We start from the raw sequence: 27710 nt of genomic DNA on the forward strand, positions 1-27710 counted from the left end.
GATATATAAAGAAAATAGAGCATTTTATATCATTCTAAAACAAATATGACCCAGAAAACAGCAGGAAGCATCAAGCTTCATCAAAGGCATAAAAATAGGATGTTAGATATTTCTTGAAAACACAGGATTTCCTTTCCAAGTGGGCATCCAATGGCAGTGCATTCCAGAGTATAGGACTCATACTAGAAACAGATCCATTGCAAAATTCAGCCAAATAAAAACCCTTAATTGAAAGGAACTAGAGATTGTCCTTATCTGAAGTCCTAACTGATTGCATGAGTTTGTATTCCTACAGACCCCTAACTAATAGCTTTAATAGTAAACATTACAAAAATCTAGTCCCCATCCTAAATTCTCTACTTTATTTACAGATCTTAAGTGTTCCCAGATGATCCCACCGTTCCTGCCCCACCAGTGCTGCCATTGCAAATGGCACCAAACAGGCGTGTAGCCAGACTTCGTCAGGAGGAGGGTCCAGAGCCGAGGTGAGGGGGCACATTTTAGCATTTCCCCGGTGCCGCCGACACCCCTGCTGCCACTGCCAACACCCCCGCCCCACCATTGCTGACACCAACAACATTGACCCCCCCATGCCGATGACCCTCTCAACCCCCCTCCCGCAGCCAACCCGCCGTCGCCATCTGCTACCTTTGCTGGCGGGGGACCCCAACCCCCGCCAGCTGAAGTCTTCTTTCTTCGTTTTATTTCTGAGTCTGACGTCCTGTTAGACTCACAGAAACAGAATGAAGCCTTGCGATCTGCAGGGTTTCGTTCTGTTTCTTTGAGTCTGACGTCCTGCACGTGCAGGACGTCAGACTCAGAAACAAAATGAAGAAAGAAGACTTCGGCTGGCGGGGTTTGGTGTCCCTCGCCAGCAAAGGTAGCAGACAGCGACGGCGGGTTGGCGATGGGAGGGGGGGTTGAGAGGGTCATCGGCAGGGGGGTCCAGGCCCCAATCTACGGAGGCCCAGGCCCCCGTGGCCCCATAATAGCTACGCCCCTGGAACCAACACACTGAGGCCAACACCATAATTGATTTCTGCCACACAAAATGATACTGGCCTATTTAAGTAGCTATTTCCTTACTTTTCTGTGAGACTGAGGGTAGATAGAATGTTGTTTCTTCTATTTGATCATACTTATTAGTAGAATTTGTAGTACCTTGCATCTTGCCACTTCCCTTTTCTCTAACTTTCGTAACCATATAGAAGCCTTTCCAAAGCACCAGTGTCATACAACTCAGGCTTGCTACAAGTTGGCACTTGTATGAAGTTTGCTTTGTGGTTAACATACGCCTCCTATTGGACGTATAACTATAGGTGATCCCTTGTTTTGCATCTGCTGAGTTCTATAATACACCCTCGCTAGCTATCTGGGTAGTGCCAAAGAATATCCTCTCTGACCATTATGGCACTGCTGGGATGGTCTGGGGGGGCAAAGCTGGGGTGAACCTTAGGCAAAACTGGCAGTTAATCAGATAGTGGTACCCAGTTAGCTGAGTAAAGTTAGGATAGCAAAAAAGCTGTCCTAACTTTATCTGGTTAGCTAACTGGGTAAAGAGCTGAATGTCAGGTAGAACCATTAGTTTTTCCCAATCCCCTGTCCAAGGTTCTCCAAGATAAGACCCCCCCCCCCCCCCCCCACCAGATCAGGTCCTCTCCCAAAGCCCAAGCTCCAAGAAGATAAACCCATCCAAAGACTCTCCAGGTCCCCTCCCATCAGGTCTGAAGCCAAAACACCGTCCTCTAGATCAGACCTCCTCTGGATGGTACCCCCTCTAACAACATTCCCCCACCTGACCCCCACCCTAAACAATTTAGCCCCCCTGGGCCTACCTGAAGGCACCCCTGGGGAAGGATACATCTTTACTTATTCCTGCCCATGCTGGCTTTGGGTTCAAAACAGCTGGCAGTATTATCACTAGAGGTCGCAGCAGTTATTCTGAACTCTTTGAGCAGGGACTGTCTTTCTTCTATGTTTGTGCAGCGCTGCACATGCTTTGTAGCACTATAGAAATGCTAAATAGTAGTAGTAGTAGTAGTAGTGGTAGTAACTCTGAGCCAGCATGGGTAGAAACAAGTAGAAATTGCTCCCATTCAGTCTTCCAAAGATGCTTTTAAGTAGGCCATAGGGGACTACAGATGGAGGGAGTGCTTGTTGGCAGTGTTCTTTCAGGAGAGTGTCTGTTCTGGGGGGGGGGGGGGGGAGGATCTTCAAGAAGGGGGCATACCTTTGGAGAGGGCTTGTATTCTCTTCCCTAAAATTTCAATATCAAACATATAAATGGCAAGAGGCGTACTCACTCGCAAATGCGCAGTAGATGACGGGGGCGTGACAGAGAGGGAACCTGCACACCTGCGAGTGAGGGAACCGCTGTCGCCACCGCTCCCCCCCCAGGGTTGCCACTACCGCTCCCCCCACCCACCCGGAGTCGCCGCTGCCACCCACCCTCCACCCGGCCCGGGTACCCGGCTTCACTATTCAAACCGCCAGAACGCAGCACACAGCTCATCTGAGCTGCCGTTGGCCGACGTTACGTCACATGAGGGCTGAACACACGCAGAGCAGAAGGAAGGCCGACGGCAGCTCAGATGAGCTGTGTGCTGTGTTCCGGCGGTTTGAATAGTGAAGCCAGGTACCCGGCCCGGGTGGAGGGGTGGCGGAGGGGACTCCGGGGGGGGGGGCGACTCCGGGGGGGGAGGGGCGGCGGTGACCTATCCAGGGGGGGGGGCTTTCAACCCCCCCCTTCCTTTACTAGCCCGTTTTTACGGGCTCAACGGCTAGTAAAAGAATAACAGAGGAAAGATTTTGTCACCTCACTACTCTTAATTCAATGTTAAAATGTGAAATTACTGTTTTATTATACTAACTACTTTGTTTTCAACCTACTATAGTTTCTAAGTTTGAATTCTGTACTGGATGTATTTCAGTAGTAAAGATGATATTACTTACCCCTGTTCTTTGGACTTCCATGAAGGTTGCAGTCTGGAATGATTTCTCCCATATTGCTAATTCACTACCCAACTCAACACTGAAGTAATGTCTCTTTCCTTGTCCAACTAAAACGCTGAAACAATATGGCCTCTGGTCTTCAAGTTCATAGTCATGATGAAGAGCTAAATATAAGTTTGCTTGTAGCCAGCAGTCATCAGCAAACCAGACCTGAAAGACATGCTTTGCAAGTGACATTTATTGTCTAGCTTGTTGGAAAAATATCCTTTGTTTAGTAAATATGCATATTCAGTATTTGTCAGTAATATAATTTAAATTTTGTCTAAATATGTCACATTGCAGTTGAAAAATAAAAGCAGAATGCCTTATATTTCAATTTTGTGATACATATGTATACACATCTAATATATGGGCCCAATAACAACCGTATAGAATCAGAATTTTATATATGTCAAGGTAGCACTAGGTAATTTTTTTTAATTTGAGCTACTAATGTCTCTCCAGAGTTAGAATGTGATCTCTGCTTGGTTATGATTGATGTCACAGAGTCAGCTGCTTGCACAATGATTGATGGTATCACAAAGGCACCCTAACAGCTATGGTCAAAACCAAACCAGCCTGAAATAGCAACATGTATTAGGATTTAAGTATGGCATAAACACAATGCAATGTGATTGCTCAGTGGATAAAAAGGTTTTGTTCTTTCTCTGTACTCATGAAGAAGGTCTCCTTCATTGACTTGTTAGGCTACTGCTTGTATTTTCTTGGAATCCCTCTCCTAAATCATAATTGCTATGAGAATACAATTTTAATACATATAGGAGATGTTACCCATTACAGCTCCCCCAGGAGATTAGCATTCTCTTCTAAAGCTTCAGAAAACCCATTTGCTGGCAACTGTGTTGGAAAATATGATTAGTGGAGTAGAGGGATGATAGAGAGCCTGCATTCCCCGTTATAGTTAAGCAATTTTGCTTTCTCCATAGACAAGCAGGTGAAGAACTGCCCTCACGTGTGACTCCCAAGTTCAGTCCCATTATTAAGATGTGACTTAGGGGGTCTTTTACTTAGGCGCACTGACGTTTTTAGCACACGCTAAAAATAGGTGTGCGTTAAAAGCTAAAGACGCCTATGTATTCCTATGGGCGTCTTTAGCAGTTAGCACGTGCCTATTTTTAGCACGCGCTAAAAATGCCAGCTCGCCTAAGTAAAAATCCAATAATTTGTAGAGATAAAGTGAACATTTTAAAAAAGATATTATGAGATTATTAGTAAAAATTTTGGACCAATGTCCCTGTGTGAAACGAGTCACCATGTAAGTGTATAAGCTTTCTACACATTTTGAATGTCTTTAACCATTACACTTATTTAAAGTGTGGTAAGTGCTGGGTTGTTTCACTATTTGTTGTATTGCATGAAAGTAGTATTTTAAGGCATGCTTACAGTCCAATGTGTCCACTGGATGAATGAGGTTTTGGAAAAAAAATACTGGGAGAACAATTGATTGATTCAGAAGGAATTCTTTTACCATTTTTAAATATAGTAAAATAAAACCTTAGGCTTTTTTTTTCTTACAATCAGTATGACTAACATCAGGGGTTCAGTCACAGGAATCAGTTAGGACCTCTTTTACTAAACCACACTAGCGATTCCCGGCATGGTACATTACTACTACTACTATTACTACTATTTATAATTTCTATAGCGCTACAAGGCATATGCAGCGCTGTACACCATACACAAAACATGTAATGCAGCCCATTCATTCTGAATGGGCTACATCACATTTGCAGCATGGGGATTTATTTATTTTATTTATTTATTTATTTATTACATTTGTATCCCGCATTTTCCCACCTATTTGCGGGCTCAGTGTGGCTTACAATACATTGTGAATGATGGAAATACAATTTGTTGCAGTACAATTATGGGTTACATAGTGAAGAGTTATGGGGAAGACAAAGTCAAAGTCAAAATATCATTTGGGAATAGAGCAATGGAGTATAACAATGGAATGTAACAATGGGGAATTGATAGGACGATAAAACAATAGTAAGAGAACATTAGGGTATAACAATTTTATCTGTGGGTAGAGTTTTAAGTGTGGTGAAGATACGGGGGAAGAGAACTCAGAAGAGAGTGTATTGATGCATTTCTATTAGTGTGTATAGACATCATGTGTTTTGATCCTTGCAATAAGTTTTCTCAAATAGGTGAGTCTTCAATAGTTTGCGGAAGTCGGTTAGTTCGTGGATCGTTTTCAGGTTGCGTGGTAGTGTATTCCAGAATTGCGTGCTCATATAAGAGAAGGATCACTAGCACAGTCTAGTAAAAGAGGCCCTTAATTTGCTATGTCAATTTTATTTTGTCAGTGAATAAATTCATACTGCATGGCTACTTAAAATATTTGAATTCATACCTTTTAAATCATGCTTGTGATGTATAATACAAGGTAAAATTAGCAAGTCAGAAGCTTTTTGTTTGAGATACCAAAGAAATATAATCTTCTTATACTGCCTCTGAGTAAGGTAAATTTGCTCTACGTATCAACTTGCAGAGAGTACCCAAAGGAAACGAGTTTTAATTTCCTTTACAGATTTTGTTTCAGCATAATTTATTTTATATCCTGATCATTTGTACTAGCATGTCAACAGAAACAAAAGTAGGGTACACTTCTGTACTTGTGTATTACTCAATATATTCACTCAAAATGGAAATTAAGTATTCATGCATTAAAATGCCAAGGACATAAAGATTTAATACTAGTTGAAGGTAATTTATGTTACATTTCATTCCCATAGTGAAAAGGACAATAAAACAATTTTGCAGTTAAAATGGATTGTCCTTGAGATTAACCTACCAGAATAAATTGGAAGAAGACCTGAGCAACAAATCAGCATTGATAAAGTCTTGATAGTTAAAAACTACTGCTTGCTAAAATTGTCATTTATATTAAGATCAACAATCAAACATACATAAAAATGATTGAAGTGGTAGCAGTACATTATATTCTTGAATAATCTGAAATAAGGTAACATTCATGCATCCATTAAGACATTATGGCTAGATTGAAGCTTTGGGGCAAAACAGAAGGAAAAGCCTGCAAGTCAATTTGCTTACAATTTTCTTTTTGTTTTGAGAAGGGTTTGTCAGCTTCCTTCAGCTGATTTGGACTTTCAGCTAAATCATAGTTGTGCTTTATAGGTATTAATGTGTCTTAAGAGTTATCATTTCCAAGCGCTCAGATTCTTTTTCTACTCACATTTTTAAGGTTCCCTCCCATCTAGCAGTCATTGCTGCAGTAATTTTCGACCAGGAATGTGGTATGCAATAACTCTGAATCACTCTAGAGATTTACTAGGGTTCCTATCCAAGCCATGAACCATAAACACATTATCTGCAACATCATCAGTCCTCGGCAGCCTGAAAAGCAGTTACATTACTCAGAAATAAAATCTGAGTCTCCTGCTTGGAAGTACATAGCATTGCCAATGAGCCATCAGATAGATCAGGGATACTCAAAGGGGTCCACAGGCCAGTTGGATTTTCAGGATATTTCTAATGAACATACGTGAGAAAAATTTGCACATAATGGAAGTGAAAGGCATGCAAATCCTCTCATGCATATTCATTATGCATGCACATGTGTGCAAATCTCTCTCATGCATATTCATTATGCATGCACATGTGTGGGCTTCCTTGGTAGGCCCGCCATGCAGCGTGTGGGCTTGAAGTGAGTTTGTTCCCGCCTGTGAGCCAATACTATGTTGTTAAGATGTCCGACCCCTGATGACACATGATGGAGCGAAACACAGATCGTGTTGGGTTCAGTGTTTGTAGAAAACGGGCTTTAGCAACTTTGTGATTATTCACAGCAACTTCAGGACTTAGTGTGTTTTGTACCACACCTTAGATCTTGGAAGTGTGGTTTGCTCATCTGACAGACAGATTTGGTTCACACAATGCTCGGATGATGATGATGGGAAAACATACTGTCATGTGATTTATGAAACATCATTTGAAGATTGGACAAGCCATATTTTGATATTGTGAATTGGCTTACAGACACTATTGCGTGTAGGAGTGAGGTCTAGTCCGAATAGTAGGGTGTAGGGGTATATGTCTTTAATGAAGTTCAGTATTTATATATATTTGAAGAAACAGTACTATGATAATACCTCTGTTATGATATTTTAATACATTTTGTAATATATAGAGGGGCATTTTCAAAAGAAACGACTAAGTTGGAATTTGGACGTCTTTGTAGAATGTTCAAATTCGTAGGTGGGGAAAAGGTCATTTTCGAAAAAAGATGGATGTCCATCTTTGTGTTTGAAAATAAGTTGGATGTCCTTGGATTTGGACGTCCTTGGATTTGGACGTCTTTGATTTTTGGCCATTTTCGAAACCAAAGACGTCCAAGTCTAAAATGTCCAAATTCAAGCCATTTGGACGTGGGAGGAGCCAGCATTTTTAGTACACTAGCAATCGGGCACCCTAGGGGGCACTGCAGTGGACTTCATAAACTGCTCCCAGGTACACAGCTCCCTTACCTTGTGTGTTGAGCCTCCCCAAACCCCACTACCCCAACTGTACACCACTACCATAGCCCTTACGGGTGAAGAGGGCACCTAGATGTGGGTTCAGAGAGTTTTTGGTGGATTTTGGAGAGCTTGCTGTTTCCTCCACAAATGTAACAGGTGGTGGGGGGGTATGGGCCTGGGTCCACCTGTCTGAGGTGCACTGCACCTACTACTAAACTACTCCAGGGACCTGCATGCGCTGTCATGGACCTGAGTATGACATCTGAGGCTGACATCTGAGGCTGACAAGTAATATTTTAAATCATGTTTCTTGAGGGTGGGAGGGGGTTAGTGACCACTGGGGGAGTAACGGGAGGTCATCCCCGATTCCCTCCAGTGGTCATCTGGTCATTTCGGGCACCTTTTTGTGCCTGTTTCATAATAAAAACAGGTCTGGGTGAAAATATCCAAGATTTAGTCCTGGACGTCTTTGTTCCATTATGGCTCAAAGACGTCCAAGTCTTAGGAACGGCCAAGTCCCGCCTCAAATACGCCTCCGATATGCCCCCTTGAGATTTCGATGTCCTTGCGATGGACTTCCGATAAAGACATCCAAATTTGGGTTTCGATTATACCGATTTGAACGTCCAAGTGCTGATTTATGTCACTTTTTGGACGTCCATCTCTTTCGAAAATGAGCCTGTCAATGTATTAAAATAGTATACATAGTTGTGAGAGTACTGTACATGCATATTCATTAGGGATATTCTCAAAACCAGATTGGCCTAGACCCCCAGAGCAGGTTTGAGTACCCCTGAGATAGGCACATGAACAATATGGAAACATCATCTCCCAAATTCTATAAATGGTGACTAAAGTTGGGTGCGCAAATGCACATCCAGTTATAAAATAGGATCAGTTACACATGTAGCATATTAGATAAATGACACTAAATTGGCACTTAACTAGAGATAACTACCAACAATTGACCTTAACAAGCACTAACTGGCACTAACAGTTGTTTGTGTAACTGACCTATGCCCCTATTCTGTAAATGGAGCACCTAACTTCTCTTGAATGCAATTCCAGTGGAGCATGGCCATGGGAGAGTCATGGATGGGTCAGGGGTGTTCCCAGAATTTAGACGTGATGTTATAGAATAATGTTATTTATGCATTCCACTGCCATTAGTTAGACACCAGCATTTACACCAGCTTTTGGCAAGAGGTGTGCTTATACCCAAATTTAGGCATGAGATATGTATTAAGGAAGTATTCTGTAAAGGTTGTTCCACGTAGAATGCCCTTTGCAGAATAGTAAACATAGTAAACATAGTAGATGACGGCAGAAAAAGACCTGCACGGTCCATCCAGTCTGCCCAAGAAGATAAATTCATATGTGCTACTTTTTTATTTGTACTGTCCTCTTCAGTGCACAGACCGTATAAGTCTGGCCAGCCCTATCCCCGCCTCCCACCACCAGGTCTGGCACAGACCGTATAAGTCTGCCCAGCACTATCCCTGCCTCCCACCACCAGGTCTGGCACAGACCGTATAATTCTGCCCAGCACTATCCCCGCCGCCCAACCACCAGCCCCGGCACAGACCGTATAAGTCTGCCCAGCACTAGTCCCGCCTCCCAACCACCAGCTCTGCCACCCATTCTAGGCTAAGCTCCTGAGGATCCCTTCCTTCTGCACAGGATTCCTTTATGTTTATCCCACTCATGTTTGAATTCCGTTACCGTTTTCATCTCCACTACCTCCCGCGGGAGGGCATTCCAAGTATCCACCACCCTCTTCGTGAAAAAATACTTCCTGACATTCTTCTTCAGTCTGCCCCCCTTCAATCTCATTTCATGCCCTCTCGTTCTACCGCCTTCACATCTCCGGAAAAGGTTTGTTTGCGGATTAATACCTTTCAAATATTTGAACGTCTGTATCATATCACCCCTGTTCCTCCTTTCCTCCAGGGTATACATGTTCAGGTCCGCAAGTCTCTCCTCTTACGTCTTGTAATGCAAATCCCACACCATCCTCGTAGCTTTTCTTTGCACCGCTTCAATTCGTTTTACATCCTTAGCAAGATACGGCCTCCAAAACTGAACACAATACTCCAGGTGGGCCTCACCAACGACTTGTACAGGGGCATCAACACCTCTTTTCTTCTGCTGGTCACACCTCTCTCTATATAGCCTAGAATAATGGCTTAACATAGATCTTCCCTGCGTCTAACCTTGGGTGCCATTTACTGAATCTTCCTCCATATTCTTTGTGCAAAGATTTAATTTCTTGCAATTAAAGAGAGAAAATGTCACTGAAACAACTGTGCCACTCTGATAAAAATTCCATGAGGAATTTTGCTTTAACTTATGGCAAATATTAAAACCATTTATCCTGATGGCAGCACCTGCTCTCTGGATAAGTGCCTCTGGCTGGGTCTTCGTTAATGACCATTTTGGCATTATTTGGATAATGACTCAAATTCACACGAGCTAAGAAAATTTTTAATAAGAAAATCTGTATCAAACAAAGATCTATATACCAAACAAATGAATTAACTGTAGCAGGAACCATTTGACCAGCACACTCAAAAAAGTGGAGAAAAAAGATCTCAGTGTTACCACTCAAGCCACCAAAGGTTTAAGGCGTTAAAGCACAATACACCAGCACAGATCAGAAAAAACTCCACTATCCGTGGTGTCCATAAATCTTTTTCATTCCCAAAACAGAGCAAAAAAACCACTTGTACGTCCACAGGTTAGAAAAAACAAATCACAGACACTGTAATCCCAAACAGGTGAATATTTCAATCAACTTATCTCACGCCATCTTCAAACTGCATATCTTCACATCTGCTGCCAGTGAGTCCCCAATACCCTAATTATCCTGTGTCATGACCACTGTTCATTATGATGCCAGCACGAAGTATATATGGAGCATGGGCTGTCCCAGGAATTACCTGGATAGTGTATATATTCGTGGTAATGGTGGGGATGGGGGTGGGGAATTATCAAGGTGTGGTAAAAGTCATGTTTTTACTGCATCTTGATTTACCATGGGAGTCACCAATCTGTGATATTACAGTATAGAAGGCTTCTGACTTACATGGTATATACATAACATTGATTGCAATTATGCAATGCCAGCATTATGCCATGGGTTGGGAAGCATCGGGCTGCAAAGCCATGGCCCAGTGCTCCTGGGCTGAATCTTAAAGATGCTATACATAGAATCATCAAGGTGATCGTCACCCCACCCCAAGCACATACCCTCTTCTGAGCCTCCTCCTAAATAAGGGCCCCCACAATAGAAGCTCCCCAATATGAGCCTCCTATCTTGAATCCTCCCCCCCCCCATTGTGCCCTCCATCACTGAAGACTCTCTAATCACTGAAATAAATCCCTCCCCCCGTAAAAAAGGTTCCCTCCCCCTACTAGGCTTCCCACACTCACAAAGGCTCTCCTAAGCCTACCTTAATAAATTTCTGGTTCCTAGTGGGTTCATGAAAGAGTGATTCCCAGTCACTCCTGACCTTGCCAGTGCTTGGTTCAAAATGGCACTGGTGTCCTCAAGTAGTATTCTGGTACTACTGAGAGGGTTCATGTTTCTGTTTAAGGAATTGCAGGGTGATCTCATAAGACTAGAAATATAAATGGCAGATTAAATTTAATGTGTGAAAGTGCAAAGCGATGCACATAGGGAAACATAATCCAAACGACATGTATTTGATGTAGGGTTCCATATTAGGGGTCACTACTCAAGAAAAGATTCTTGAAATTGTGGATAATAAGTTGAAATTCTCCACTTATGTACTGCAGATCCAAAAAAGCAAATAAAATGCTAGGTACTATTAGGCTTTCTTGAAGGGATAAAAAAATTGGTCAGTTGAGGTGGTTGCCACTTAAAGTTACTGCCAGTACTGAAACTTAACCTAGTAAGGTGGATTTTAGAATGTAGATATCAAAATTGAGACAATTCAGGTCAGACTGTCTCAAATTCTGCCAGCATTTTACAAAAGGATCTGTCAAAGTAGTGCCTTTTCTTAAATGCATGAAGGAATGGATGTGAGTTGTCACTGGGAATCTGAGTTGTGATCAAGAGGGCTGGGGTGGTTTCTCACAAGCTGTTTGGAGCAGTAAACAAACTTAACAAAATTGCCTTGTAACAAAATATTATAAAAGCAAAGCAAAACAAAATGAAAAAGCTGCAAATGACATAGGAAACTAAACAAAACATTGTTTTTTTGTCTGCACATCCCTAATAAATTAGAGCATCTTTTATCCCACACTGGTAGCTGCTAGTGTGGCTTGATAAAGAATAGTGTAATGTACATGCCTTTAACCAATTTTGGTGTAATTTTACCTGTTTATGCAAGTATTCTGTAAGAAAAGTAGGAACCTACTGTTCTTTATAGAACAGGCTCCAAACAGGCACCTTCTTGATACCTAAAAATAGATTCCCTTTTATAGAATTACCCCCTACTTAGTGTGCATACAAATTAACATGCTTTGCATTAAGGCCCCAGAAAAAGCTAGCTAGTGGGTACAAACTAGTACATACATGTAGATAAATGAGAGATTATTATATGCAAATGATACTTTATTGGATGTATAGAAAATACAATGGGATGTACTCCTCCATCCACACCTTGTTATGAATCTAATAAAAGCTTCTTTAGGTCTGATGTTAGCATTTTAACAAACGTCCTGTTCAGAGGATGTAGCTAACAGCAAGCAGTAAGGTTTACAGATGGAAGAGATTTATGAATGATAATACTGAAGAAAGTTTACCCATGGACTTTTGAGTAACACATCATCCTACACTTCTGCTTGGAATAGGAAAGGACACGAACACACGCTTGAGCACTTCAGAAAGAAGTGCAATTTAATTATACAGCGCAAAATAATTTCTAAGAAAATAGTTCATTGAGGACAAAGGTTTTCCTAACATTGTGTAAATTCAAAATATTTAAGGCAAAATGCTCTTATGAAGGAAAATAAAGGCTCTTTCACAAATCTTAGCCATGATTATGCACAAATCTTTCCTGCCTGTGTTTCATATCCTGCATGGGTTCTGATCGTTCCCACAGGTTGCAGGACAGGTATTGGTGGTTGATAAAATGCCACAGCGCATAAGGGTTAAGTTACTCACAGAAGATATTGAGGGGTCACTGTAAAGAAAGCCAAGAGGCAGTGTTTTCCAACCAAGCATGTCACTAATTCTATATAGTCCATGAGGCAATCTAACTTGATTTCTTATTGGCATTTTAAACTGCAGGTAACTCATGCAGTATGCTGATTTTAATGCTGGTAAATAATTGGACTCCTAAAATTCAGAAGCAGTGCATTATACAAATTATGGTCCTGTAGATAATGTTAGAAACATCTTATCATAAATGAAATAAAAAAGTTAAAGTTTATAAGGTTATGGCTTTTGGTTACTTTTGACAGATACATATGAAGTTGTTTTTTAACAGACACTCTCGCAAAATCACATTTTCCCTTTCCCTCATTCTTTTTATTTTCTCTGAGAAGCTGATTTTGTCTTCACTGTGTGTTTCTCTTTTCTTATATCTTCTTGCACTTTTCTAGGTCTACCTTCCTTCTACCTACAGCAAGTGTACAGTAGCTACTCTGCCTTATTGTTTTCAAAAACATGCTCGGAAACAGCTGTGGATAACATTCCGAGCATACTCAAACTTAAGTGACCAGGCTATAGAAAACATGTCATTCCTAGAGGCTTTTACCAGCACTTGTAAAAACAGCATCTTTTCTTGTAATTATTGAATCAAATTTCAGTTTGTAAGCCACTGCAGTGCATCCTTTATAGAATATTAGCCTAGTGCATTTCGTGGCTCTTTTACTAAGCCATGGTAGGGCTAACGCATGGGTAGCATTCACCAAATTGACCCTACTGCAGGGGTAGCATGGGCGCCCTTTGGTAGTTTTGAAGTTGGTGCATGCTGTTTACCGCAGCAGAAAATCATTTTCTATTTTTTACTGTGGGGAGCATGGAAATAGACGTGTGGCAAAATGAAAACCAGTGTACGTCTATTTACGGCCTGAGCCCTTAATATGAGCCATTGACATAGCAGTAAGGGCTCACGCATTACCACATGGTAACTGTCCAGCACATGCCAACTGGCGATTAGCGCCAGGAAAGCCCCCACAACAGAAAATAGAAAATTATTTTCTACCTCGGGTTTTCAACATGTGCCAAACTTGGAATTACCACTGGGCGCACACGCTAGCCAAGTGGTAACGCCGATTTGACACATGCTATAGGTGTAAAAGGGCCTCTTAATTTCTGGGAATGCCCCTGACCCGCTCATGCCCCTCCCATGGCCATGCCCCCTTTAAAGTTGCATGCTATGAAATTTAGGCTAGCATATTATAGAGTAGGGTATAGGGCAGATTCATGCATAACTCCTAATTATGCCAATTAAGTGCTTGTTAAATCCAATAATTGATTGTTAATGCCTAACTGACAAATATGTTTATGCACAGATCTGGGATCTGCATCCAAAGTGTGTACATGCAATGGAGTGCACACATGAATAGAGCATAGGAGGAGCATGGGAGCTGCTGCCATTTACACACAACTTACAAAATACTTTAACTCATGCAAGCGTTTTTCACATTTAGGTGTCCCCAGTTATGCCAGATCTATGGCTGGTGTAATTGTGGGTGCCTAAATGTAAGGCACACTGATGCCGTGTTATATTTTTTTATTTATTTGTTACATTTGTATCCCACATTTTCCCACTTATTTGTAGGCGCACACGCTAGCCAAGTGGTAACGCCGATTTGACACATGCTATAGGTGTAAAAGGGCCTCTTAATTTCTGGGAATGCCCCTGACCCGCTCATGCCCCTCCCATGGCCATGCCCCCTTTAAAGTTGCATGCTATGAAATTTAGGCTAGCATATTATAGAGTAGGGTATAGGGCAGATTCATGCATAACTCCTAATTATGCCAATTAAGTGCTTGTTAAATCCAATAATTGATTGTTAATGCCTAACTGACAAATATGTTTATGCACAGATCTGGGATCTGCATCCAAAGTGTGTACATGCAATGGAGTGCACACATGAATAGAGCATAGGAGGAGCATGGGAGCTGCTGCCATTTACACACAACTTACAAAATACTTTAACTCATGCAAGCGTTTTTCACATTTAGGTGTCCCCAGTTATGCCAGATCTATGGCTGGTGTAATTGTGGGTGCCTAAATGTAAGGCACACTGATGCCGTGTTATATTTTTTTATTTATTTGTTACATTTGTATCCCACATTTCCCCACTTATTTGTAGGCTCAATGTGGCTTACATAGTACCGGAGAGGCCTTTGCATCTCCGGTGTGAACAAATACAGGGTGATGTTGTGGTAAGATCAAGTTCATGTGGCACAGCCACATTAGGGAATCGGAGAACAGAAGAGTTGTGTTATGTCCATTATGTGCTTTAGTTTGGTTGTGTTGCAGAGATTAGGCATTTAAGTTGGATCAGTAGGGTATGCCTTTTTAAACAGGTTCTATAGCAGAATCTGTGTGCCCAGTTATCATTGTACAATGGGTGTTCACTGTGCAGCAACAGGGCAGATAAAAGGAGGTGTCCACTTATAGACTTGTTCCCTTACCCCTTTTGAGTCTAGAGAAACCGAACTATTACTCAAAAAGTATCAGCAAATTGATTTTTTACTCTTTCTAAAAGTACAAAGACTAGGGAATGCTCAATGAAGTTACATGGTAATACCTCTAAAATAAATAGGACATTTTTTCACTCAGCGGCCGATTTACAAAGGCACATAAATAAGGGCTTACGTTTGTCTAGCATGTGCCAAATCATCATTACCACCTGGCTATCATGTGCCCCGGGCGGTAATTCTGAATTTGCTGTGTGCCAGAAACACGCATTAGAAAATATTTTCTATTTTCTACCATGTGGTGCTTGCCCAGGAGATAATGGCAGTGGGTGCATGCCTACCACCCAGGTAGCGCATGAGACGTTAACGCTAAGTCAGTCAGTCAATGGGTGGTGCTAAGGTCTCAGGCCAAAAATGGACGCGAGCTGGTTTTTATTTTGCTGCACATCCATTTCCGGCTCCTTAAAAAAGGGCCCTTTTTCCAGGATGCAGTAAAAACTGTCCCTGTGCATGCCTAAAAGATGCACTTGCACTGTCGCAGGCCATTTTTTTGCAGCAGCTTAGTAAAAGGACCCCTAAATTAATAGTTAAGCTCTGGAACTCATTGCCAGATGATGTAGTATCAGCGGTTAGTATATCTGGGTTTTAAAAGGTTTGGCATGTTCCTGGAGGAAAAGTCCCTAGTCTGTTACTGAGGTAGACATGGGGGAAGCCACTGCTTGCCCTGGGATTAGTAATATGGCATGTTGTTACTAATTGGGTTTCTGCCAGGTACTTGAGACCTGGATTGGCCACTATTGGAATTGGGAACAGGATACTGGGCTAGATGGACCATTGGTCTGACACAGTATGGCTATTCTTATGTTCTTATAAACTGAAATTTGATCCAATAATCACAAGAAAGGATACTGTTATATAATTATAGACAGAAATAAAGGTATATCATCTATTTCTAGTTAGATTTCACTACCAAATAGTGAAGAGAATTAACCTTTTCATTTATTTCTTGCTTTATAAATATAGGGCCCTGTTTACTAATCCATGCTATAGGCACTCTAACATTTTTAGGCTGTGCTAAAAGTTAGTGTTAATTTTTAGCGCATGCTAAAAATGATAGCGCACCTTAGTAAGTAGGTCCCGTAGTTTGGATTTGCAAATACCTCTCAATTCAACATCAATAAACTGAAATGAAACTGGACAGTTATTATAACTATATGCTGTACCATAATTATGTGAAAAATGAAATATTTTTCAATAATTTGTTTTTCTACATACATTAAGATTACTCAGTAGAAAGCTTATAAAATTCAGATTTCATTCATCTGACTTTCTCATGTTCATTGTCTCAAATATAAATGTGTTATTTTAGCCATAACATATGGAAAACATTTTCAGTTAAATCAAAGACATTCACACACATCATTATCCCTATAGTTATTAAAATGACCTACCTTGTGAAGTTTAAATAGAACCTCACAGAGGTTATAGATTTTTTCAGCATGTATCCAGTCTAAGGTGCTAACCTGTCAGAAATACAAATATAAACCATAGAATTTATATTTGTTAAACTGAGGTAGTTCTGTTTATCTTATTTGTTTCCCATTTTCATACTGTTGTCATTAGAAATGCATTATATATAACATATAGCATGTTTTCTTGATATGGTATCCCAGGTTATCCAAAATCTATTCTGAGTACTTTACAGCCAATTGGATTTCCTGGATATCCACAATAAATACGCATGAGACAGATCTGCATACATTGGAGATCTGCTCTATACAAATTTCTATACTGCATATTGTTCATTGTTTGCATCTGAAAACCTGACTGGCTATGGGTTTACCTGCCTGAAAGACTCCACTTAACACAAGACTCTCTCTACTTCAGGAAGCAGGTGAAAGCTTGGCTCTTCAACCAGGCCTTTAATGGAAGAAGTAACTAACTTGTTAGTCTCACTCACATACACACAAGTGACTCAGGCTGCACATACTGCAGCAGGACATGTTTATCCACTCCTACCCTAGCAGAGATAATATTTAACCATCTCTCTAACCTCATGTGCAACTTTCTTTAAATCAGTCACCTTACTTTCTAACTTTTCTTACTCTCTTACTTATCTATTTGTTACATCTTTGTTTTACCCTTCACTATCAATTATAATCAGTGGTGTGCTGGAGCCAGCTCACACTGGCTCACAAGAGCCAGTTGTTAATTTTTTTTTAACATCTTGTGAGCTGGCTGTTCTGGCATGGAGAGCCGGCTCTCCAGGGCGTGCAACCCGGCGGTAAGTGAGGTAAGCACGGCAGGAGGGCACCACAAGCCATGCTTACCACCGCTTACCTCACCTCCCACAGCCCTCGTTTGCCTGCACCCGTGCCGCCCTGGGCCATTAAATCTTTTATTTACCTCCATCACAGTGGCCGCAGTGAAAGCCCTGCCTGTCTCTAGCCTTCCCTTCATTCCCTCTCAGTGTCCCGCCCTCGCGGACAGAGGAAATGACATCAAAAGAAGGTGGGACACAGAGGGAACGAAGGGAAGGCTAGAGACGGGCAGGACTTTCACTGCGGCCGCTGCAACGGAGGTAAATAAAAGATTTAAACAATGCAGGGTAGCAGGAAAAAAAGGGAGATGTTGGGGGGAAAAGAGGGCGGGCAGGTGGACATGGGAGCAGGAGGGCAGGGGAGAGAGGAGAATCACTGGACATGGATGGGAGCGGATGATAGGGGCAAAGGAAAATCGCTGGATATGGAGGGGAGAAGAGAGAAGAAATTGCTGAACATGGAGGGGAGGGCAGGGGAGAGAGGAGAATTGCTGGGTATGTATGATGGATGGATTGAGGGGGGCAGGAGAGGGAGGAAAATTGCTGGGTATGGATGGATAGATGGATGGAGGGCAGGGGAGAGGAGAATTATTGGATATGGATGGATAGATGGATGGAGGACAGGGGAAAGGAGAGTTGCTGGACATGGGTGGATGGAGGGGAGGGCAGGGGAGAGAGGAGAGTTTCAGGACATGGATGGAGGGGAGGGCAGGAGAAATTCTGGACATGGATGGAGGGGAGGGAAGACAAGAAGGAGATGCACATGGATGGAGGGGAAGGGAGAGAGAAGAAATACTAGACATGGATGAGGGGAGGGAAGAGAGAGGAAGTGAGATGAACAAGAATGGAGGGGAGAGAGGAGAAATGCTGGACACGGATGGAGGGAGGAGAGGAAAAATGCTGGACATGGATGGAGGAGAGGGAAGGGAGAGAGAAGAAATGCTAGACATGGATGGAGGGGAGGGAAGATACAGGAAGGAGATGAGATGAGGGAAAAGGAAGAGAGGAGAAAAACTGCACATGGATGGAGAAAATAGGCAGAAGCTGGATCTACTGGACAGTCAAGTCTGCAGAGGACCCAACTTTTACATATGGATGTAGGGCAAGAAATGAAGAAGATAGGAGGAAAGTAAAGAAATAAATGGAACGGAAGCCCTGGAAATGGAGTTAAGAGGACAAATAAAGAGCAGCAGAATCAGATACTGGGCCAGCATGATCAGAAAAACAAAGTCACCAGACAACAATGGTAGAAAAAAATCATTTTATTTTCATTTTAGTGTTTGGAATATGTCCACTTTGAGAATATACATCTGCTATCATATTTTGCAATGTATAGCAATATGTTTCTTTCTGTTTTTCTGGTATTGTGCTGCATGCAGAGTCTAACTTCTTAGGATTTCAGGTTAAATTTTGAAGAATTTGAAGAGAGGCTATCTCTATTTGGCATGTGTGACTGCAAGGCCAAGTGTCTGAATAGGGATCTGTTTGTTCCCTATTCAGACACTTGGCCTTGCAGTTAGGTTCTGTTATTTTGAAAACACATTGTTTTTCAGAGTTGGCAAGACTGTCTGTTCTCCTAATTCCTGGTCTGTATGCTAATTTGGTTTGTATCATTTGGGGTATACTGCTGAGATTTTTTTTTCCCCTGGTAAAGGGCTTCTAAAATAGACATCATGTTATGAGAATCAGGTGCTCAACGTTAAAAGTTTATATTTATTTACTTATTTATGGCATTTTATCCCACATTAAACATGAATTAGATTGGAACCTGGGAGCATTTAATTTATTTTTTTTCCTGGACAGAGTAATGCATTGCCCCCCCCCCAAGGCTCTCTCGCCGGCTATAGCCAGCTCTGCAATTTGGGGGTGGGGGCGCAGAGGTGGATGGGGGGGGGGCACAGAGGTGGACCGGGGAGAGAGCCTGTTGATAAACATTTACCAGCTCACCACTGATTATAATGTTCTATTACATATTGTGTTGACATTGTAAGTAGTATACTATACCATACTTTGTATTGTTATTTGAATATTTCTAGTGCTGTAATTGCCTATTGCTAATTTTTTATCTATTCTTACTGTACACCGCCTTGAGTGAATTGCTTCAAAAAAGTGGTAAATAAATCCTAATAATAATAATAATAATAATAAATATTTTCTAATTTCTGAAAAGAATCTATATGACCTGATGATAATGAAACAAAAAAGTGAGGAGAACAAATGAGGATACCAAAAAATGTATTTATTCATATAAAAATTGACCCGACATGGCCGTGTTTCGGCCAAAAGGCCTGCCTCAGGGGTCTTTTACAACCTCAGGTAGTGTGAAGTAGAACATGCACTGTGGGGAAAAGTGATGTAGCAGAACCCTCTTGGGTCTCCTCTCTTCAAAAAAAATTTTAACGTAATGGCCAGGAACAAGCCTGTTATACTCCTCTCCTAAAAAACGTGTGCAATTGCCAATTGCTATAAAAAAAAATGTGGCAATTGCACACGTTTTTTAGGAGAGGAGTATATAACAGGCTTGTTCCTGGCCATTACGTTAAAATTTTTTTTGAAGAGAGGAGACCCAAGAGGGTTCTGCTACATCACTTTTCCCACAGTGCACGTTCTACTTCACACTACCTGAGGTTGTAAAAGACCCCTGAGGCAGGCCTTTTGGAAGGAAACACGGCCGTGTCAGGTCAATTTTTATATGAATAAATACATTTTTTGGTATCCTCATTTGTTCTCCTCACTTTTTTGTCTCATATCTCACGTTTTCGTGAGGGTTTTTACCTCCTTTTTGTTGTGGCTCTGATGATAATGAAGTCAGTATTGAAAGACCCACTATAGGGGTAATTTTAGTTTATGTGCCTATTATGTGCATACATAAATAGAAAAACAGTATCTATCTATCTATCTATCTATCTATCTATCTATCTATCTATCTATCTATCTATCTATCTATCTATCTATCTATCTATCTAAATGCCAAAAATGCAAGTGCTATTCAGTTAGTTGTATATCTTGATCCATTGTCACTGGATTTGACTCCTTTGAACAACTGTCTCCCTACAGTTGCTGGGTAGCTAAAAATGTTCACCTTATCTTAAACCCCATAAAATGTCAAGTGTTATAAGAATCCAGGTCCTCAGTGCTTCAGAGACAATTTCAGAGCCTGTTTCCCTTGGTTTAGGGACCAGGACTGGTATCTAGCCCTTTACTCCCAGACTCCATATGGTGCGACTTGAATTGCATGTGCAAATCCAGTCATATTCTGCATTTGTGTACGCAATCAGTTTAACAAGCCAATCAGCACCAATAATTGAGCTTAAGAGCAATTATTGACACTAATTAGCATTAATTAGAATTTATGTGCACAAATGTCTAAGCATATTCTATAAAGTGATGTGCGTAAATTCTAAGACGTGAATCTGAAAAGGGGATGTGGCCATGGGCGGGTCCTGGGCAGGTTGTGGGCATTCCTAGAATTTATGTGCACTGTTATGGAATATGCCCATTCCACATGTAATTTAGGCAGGTTTTCATTAGTGAAAATGGCCATGACTAAATATAGTAGCAGAAAATGGGTATTGGACATCTCTCTATATAAAACGCACCTCCAACGTTTGAATGAAGCCTCTGTTAACCAAAACTGAAGGGGGTGAGATCGCATTGTGTCTGCCCCGCCCACGCGTCAAACGTGATGACGTCGAGGGCGGAGCAATGACACTCATCCAATCGCAACGCTCGGCAGCGAAGCGTCAGGGAAGGAGGCGGCGCTCTCAACGTCTAGCCTTCCCTTCGCTGTGTTCCGCCTTCTTCTGACGTCAAGGATGACGTCAAAAGAAGGCGGAACACAGCGAAGGGAAACCTAGACGTCAGGAGCACCGCCTCCTTCCCTGACGCTTCGCTGCCGGAACCACGGAGGTACATTTAAAAACAAGAAAAAAAAAATAAAAACCATGTTGGGGGGAGCGAAGAAGAAAAACAATGGGAGCGGGAGGGCAGGGGAGAAACGACACCATGGATGCGAAGGGGGGGGGGGAAGAAGAGGGCGGCCCAGGCTGGGACATGGGAGAGAGAGGAGCATGGATGCAAGGGGGGGTCATGGAAGGGAGACAGGGGACTTGCTGGAAAAGGATGAATGGAGGCGGCAGGGGACAGAGGAGCATGGATGGGCATGGATTGGGAGGGCAGGGCTCAGGGAGAGAGGGCAATTGCTGGAAAGGGATGAATGGAGGGGGCAGGGGACAGAGGAGCATGGATGGGCATGGATTGGGAGGGCAGGACTCAGGGAGAGAGGGAAATTGCTGGATAGGGATGAATAGAGGGGACAGATGGGCATGGATGGATATGGATTGCAGGGCAGGCCTCAGGGAGACAGGGCAATTGCTGGATAGGGAAAAATGGAGGGGCCAGGTGACAGATGAGCATGGATGGGCATGGATTGGAAGGGCAGGACTCAGGGAGACGGGAATTGCTGAATAGGGATGAATGGAGGGGACAGATGGCCATGGATGGTTATGGATTGCAGGGCAGGCCTCAGGCAGAGAGGGGAAATGCTGGATAGGGAAAAATAGAGGGGCCAGGTGACAGATGAGCATGGATGGGCATGGATTGGAAGGGCAGGACTCAGGGAGAGGGGAATTGCTGGATAGGGATGAATGGAGGGCACAGATGGGCATGGATGCATATGGATTGCAGGGCAGGCCTCAGGCAGAGAGGGGAATTGCTGGATAGGGATGAATGGAGGGGCCAGGTGAAAGAGGAGCATGGATTGGAAGGGCAGGACTCAGGGAGAGGGGAATTGCTGGATAGGGATGAATGGAGGGGACAGATGGCCATGGATGGATATGGATTGCAGGGCAGGCCTCAGGCAGAGAGGGGAAATGCTGGATAGGGAAAAATGCAGGGGCCAGGTGACAAAGGAGCATGGATTGGAAGGGCAGGACTCATGGAGAGGGGAATTGCTGGTTAGGGATGAATGGAAGGGACAGATGGCCATGGATGCATATGGATTGCAGGGCAGGCCTCAGGGAGACAGCGGAATTGCTGGATAGGGATGAATGGAGGGGCCAGGTGACAGAGGAGCATGGATTGGACTCACACTTTCACTCTGACTCTCAAACACTCACTCTCACATACACTCTCCCAAACACACACACTCCGAGGAAAACCTTGCTAGCGCCCGTTTCATTTGTGTCAGAAACGGGCCTTTTTTACTAGTATTCTATAAAATACACCTAGATTTAGAAATATTCTATAAACTAAATTTAGGCACAGTTTATAGAACTCGCCTAGGCATATTTTTTTTCAGCACCAATTTTTTAGGTGTGATGTATAAGATCTTGCCTTTAATAAAAATGATCAGCGACAGTTGTCCGATATCGCACCTTTCAGCACCTGCAGCTTAACCACTCGGGGTGAATTTCTTACCATTGGTCAATCAGCCTCTCCTACCAGTGTATAATACACTTTCTTGAAAAGAAGACAACACCTGTGTTATTCTTTATTACCGGTACTCCTTCTGGCATAGGCAAACATGTAAACACAGTACTTCAATTCCAGGGATATGTGGATTAGCTCAGAGTCTTTTTCATAAACTTCTGCCTCTTAAGCAAGTTAATTTCCTCTTTTTGGAAATACTGGCACATAATCTGAGGGTTTCTCTTGCTAGCGTTGCTCAAAATAAGCTTCAACAAGAATCGAGACTGACTCATAAGTAGGTATTAGAAGCTCAGTCTAAAAGCAACCCCACCCTGGATATGACCAAAACTTAACATGATTTTACTGCTCTATCATCCACCCCCACCTGCTAATCTCAGTTCATAGAAAACATCAAAATCAAAGGTGAGTACCTTGTCTTTTGTTCAACCTTTGGCTCTTGCTTAGGGGTCCATGCCCTGGGGTTCTCAGCCTGATCCAGCCTCAGGCTGTGGCCACCTCTCCTCCCCAGGCATGCCTCTTGGGGAGCTATTTTCAAGGGAGTCCAGGGTATCACCCCTCCCATCTCAGCACCTATCAGTATGCCTGACTTATTACAGCTCCAATTAGGATTCTCTGCTGGGCTCTTTCCTAGCCCCCCCCCCCCCCCAGTATGGACAGCATTTCCTCTATGGGCCAATTAAATTAATAGGCTTCCCCTTAGGCTTTCCAAATATGGGCAGTTTCCTGTTAGACTTCCCTAACCCTAGCCTTCCAAATCACACCTCCCAATTATCTTCCAACTGGGCTAGTATATCCCTAACTCCTCCTCTCCTTCCCAGGTTCTTGTAGTCACCAACACTAGTATCTTCCTCCAAGTCTTATGGTAGTTGTAGCTTACAGTACCTTAAAGTGAAATTACCATTTACTTTGTGAATGTTAAATTTAACAAGTAATCAGGGAGCCAGAGCGCTCCCTGTGGATCTTCATGACAGGGCACAAGTTATACCTGTCACACATGCTATATTGATTACAAGTCATTCCACCACTCCTACTACATTCTCAATTATGTGTGAGCAACTGCTTAGTCTCACTGAATCTTTTCAAATTCTAGGTTTCCATTTATATACTTTTCTGACCTTTGATGACCCTATCTTATCTGTCTCTAGGGCCTGTTTATCTTATTCAGTATATTAGGTTGATTATATCATTTCCTGGATAAGGTTGCTCATACTACTCTAGTGCATGCTTCTACCCTAGTATCCTGTTTCCAACAGAGGCCAATCCAGGTCACAAGTACCTGGCAGAAACCCAAATAGCAGCAACATTCCATGCAAGCAGTGGCTTCCCATGTCTGTCTCCATAGCAGACTATGAGCCTTTCCTTCAGGAACTTGTTCAAATCTTTTTAAAACCCAGATACATTAACTGCTGTTACTACATCCTCTGGCAAAGAGTTTCAGAGCACAGCTATTTGTTGAGCGAAAAAGAAATATTTCCATATAACTTCATTGAATGTCCCCTAGTCTTTGTACTTTTTGAAAGAATAAAAAAATCGATTCACTTCTACTTGTTCTACACCACTCGGGATTTTGTAGACCTTAATCATATATCTCCTCAACTGACTCTTTTCCAAATTGAAGAGCCATAAATTATTTAGACATTCCTCATATGAGAGCAGTTCCATCCCCTTTATCATTTTGGTCATTCTTCTTAGAGCAACAAACAAAAGTAAAGATTTCTAGAACAGTTCTAAGAAACTCTAACACTAATTCTGCTATTTGTGTTCCTTGCTATTTGCTTTTGGCTAATTTTTGCTTACCACTGCTGTGCCTGTTTTCTGTGTTCCAGATTTTGTGCTGCTGTTGTGTTCCCTAATTATCCACCATGTTGTGATGCCCTGCCCACTGTGGCACAGATAAGTGACATCACAGACCAGCCAGTATTTTTCTGATCCTGATAATGGTGTCCTTGGGTGAGTTCCTTGGGGTGACTCCTGGGCAATGCCTGGTGAGCTTTTCTTCTACCCTAATTAATGGGACCTCTTCTCATACCATTGGGCTTCCTCTGCTTCTTCTTGCCTCTCTAGGTATGGCATCTATCCCATTCTTCTGGGACCACTGTCCGCCCCACATTCCTTACACCCTCTGCACCCACTCCTTCGTTAGTTGCCCCATTGCCACCTCTCTGACCCTCGATTCCCTATGCTCCTCCTCCTCAGAGTCTACATTGGCTTTTTTTTCCTTTTTTCCTCTTTTGTTTGAACTGTCGGTCTATTAGGCAGTCTAAGAATTGATCTCTAGTAGTCCCAGCTCCCTGGTTTTCTCCACTGAGACTTGGTTGTGCATGGGTGATGAACCTTTGCTCTCTGAATACATACCGTCTGACTATTCTATTTACTCCACCCTGTGTTCCACAACAAAAAGAGGAGGTGGGGTAGCTCTTCTTCCCATCCTCAATTCCTATGTTGAATTTATCACATGAGCTTTTGCCTTTTCCCGTCTCTCTCCTGTTTTGAGTTGATACTTCCCTTTATTTCTACCTTCTCTTACTTTCTCTTCTTCCTGCCCCTTGTGGCTTCTTGCTAGATTCCTTCTATCATTGCTTGTCGGACGCCACTACTCAATTTCTTAATTTACATATCCTTGGTGACTTTAAAGCTCACTTCTTTGATGCAGATCTTTTGATAGACACATGCTTTTCCTATTTTCAGATCTTGACCTGGGACAACATATTCCATTCCCTATCCTTGAGGCTGGTCAAACTTTGGATTTCAGGTATGGGTCATAATTGACAATAAAACATCCATCGCCCAAACGTCTAGTTGCCCTCAGCTGAAATGTCTCCAGTAGACTATTTAAATGTCCGTCTAAGGTTTTTCAAACCTCCAAATCCCATTATTGTTATGACACCTAAGAAAAAGGGTAACTTCAGTGATGGTGAGAGTGCTTTCCTAGTCAAGGTGATCATGGCATGACATGCCAAACTCTTTGCTCTGAAGGGGCAAAGCCTCTGCGCCTATACCAAGGGGAAAGAGTGGGTCACAATATGCAAGCCTTAATGCTGTGTACAATGCCAATAGGGAGATGGAAGACTGCAAGAGAAAATAGAGACAGCTGAAATGCGAAGTGAGGCGGAAGGCTGGGGTCAATTGGCCGGGTGCAGAAATTGCGAACCAGACCTCTTTGGGTCACAAGGTCCACAGTCTCCTTCCCCAGGAGGATATCCATGGCCTGGGAAGCCAGGGTACCTCAGCACAGCATAAGGAGTCAGGTAGGTTTGGGAGAAGGAAGATGTTATGTTTGTTCTTTCTAGTTCACCCTTTCTCCTTCAAGCAGGGACAGTGTGTGGGGCCTCATTGATACCATCTGTGAAAGAACAGTGTGTTTTAAGCCTGTGATAATTATTTTGATATTTCCCTGTAATGTATTTCTCTAGTTTGGCCAGCAGGTGGTGTATATTTATGCTTAAAGCTGTTTCAGAGAACTGACCTTTCTTTCTTTAGTTAACACAGAGAAAAGGAAAGTGACTGCACTGATGTAGCCAGTTATTTTCAAATGTTGTTGTACTGAGCGCTGATTGGCCTGGATTTTGAAGTTACCCAGGATCTACTGTCTGTTGCTCCAGTCTTAACCAGGAAGAAAAGAGAGCAGGATCTCTTTGCTGAGGCTCTGTGAATAGTTATATGTCCTGATCTTCCCAGGTACTACATAGATAGTATACAAATGTTTATAATTGATCCATATTTCAGTTACCTGTTATTGTTAAGTACTTAAGTACATAATTATTGCCATACTGGGACAGACCGAAGGTCCATCAAGCCCAGCATCCAGTTTCCAACAGTGGCTAATCCAGGTTACAAGTACCTGGCAAGATCCCAAAACAGTACACACATTTTATGCTGCTAATTCTAGAAATAAACAGTGGATTTTCCCCAAGTCCATCTTAATAATGGCTTATGGACTTTTCTTTTAGGAAGCTATCCAAGATCTGTGACAATAAACACTATTAGTCTGACTCTGCTTATCTGGACTGATAAGAATCCTGGTGGTTTGGGTGTTGGGTCTGTGAATGCTTTCTGGGAACTGTGGGACCACTGGGAGTGTGGCCTCCAGTAACCTAGAAAATCACTGGGGATAATTTGAGAGTGGGAGACTGCCCAGAGGCGGTTGTGACCCAGTTGGTGGGAGATGGGTGCTTGTGAAGCCCAGGTTTATAGGGAGTACTGATTAGTGGGCAGTTTTAGGGCTACTCACCAGTTAGAGAGCACCTGCATCTATCATGTTTAGGTGCCCCCCCTCGCCTACACTCATTCCCAACCAGTGCATATTTCTGTTTTCCATGCCTCTGTGTTCCTCACACTATGGCCTCCACTCCCCTACCACATTCTTTCTTTCTGTACCCACCTGGCTGTGTGGTGGTCTGGCATCTTGGCCTCTGAGGTACACAGAGGTACCCCTTAACTCCAGCAGTGTTGCACGTAGAGGCAGACATCTTCAAGTTGCTGTGGTCTGGATATGTACATGGAGGAATATGTTCAGGAATGCTGCAGCAGAGTGTCAGGTTAGGTAGTACAACAAACACATTTCTTTTACTTTCCCTATACAGGTAACAAAACTGAGTCCGATGCTGAGTCAGGAACTAGAAACCAGCAGGCATTGCAGCCATATCCAGAGGAGTAGGCCAAAACCAGTGGCAGCTGAGGTCTCACAGTTGGGTAGTGGGAGAGAACACCAGCAAGCTGAAGACACCAGCCAGAAGCTTTCTGCAGGGAAGAAGCACAGTATCAATCAGATGTGGAACTCCCCCCCCCTCCACCGCATTTGCAGATGGAACCCGGGAGACACAGGAGGCTGATGAGGAGC

General features: G+C 42.6%; 1 protein-coding gene across 1 annotated transcript in view; it reads right to left on the reverse strand.

The window, feature by feature from the left end:
- SNTG2 (syntrophin gamma 2) overlaps positions 1–27710 on the reverse strand; it is a 335642-nt gene that overhangs the window by 90649 nt on the left and 217283 nt on the right. Inside the window, exons 13-14 of the mRNA XM_030195159.1 lie at positions 16572–16643; positions 2953–3162 (exon numbers count right to left, since the gene is read on the reverse strand). Of these exons, the coding sequence (XP_030051019.1) occupies positions 2953–3162; positions 16572–16643 (282 nt within the window). The remainder of the gene's footprint in view (positions 1–2952; positions 3163–16571; positions 16644–27710) is intronic.

The sequence above is a fragment of the Microcaecilia unicolor genome, chromosome 3 (assembly GCF_901765095.1).
Source record: "Microcaecilia unicolor chromosome 3, aMicUni1.1, whole genome shotgun sequence".
NCBI lineage: Eukaryota > Metazoa > Chordata > Amphibia > Gymnophiona > Siphonopidae > Microcaecilia > Microcaecilia unicolor.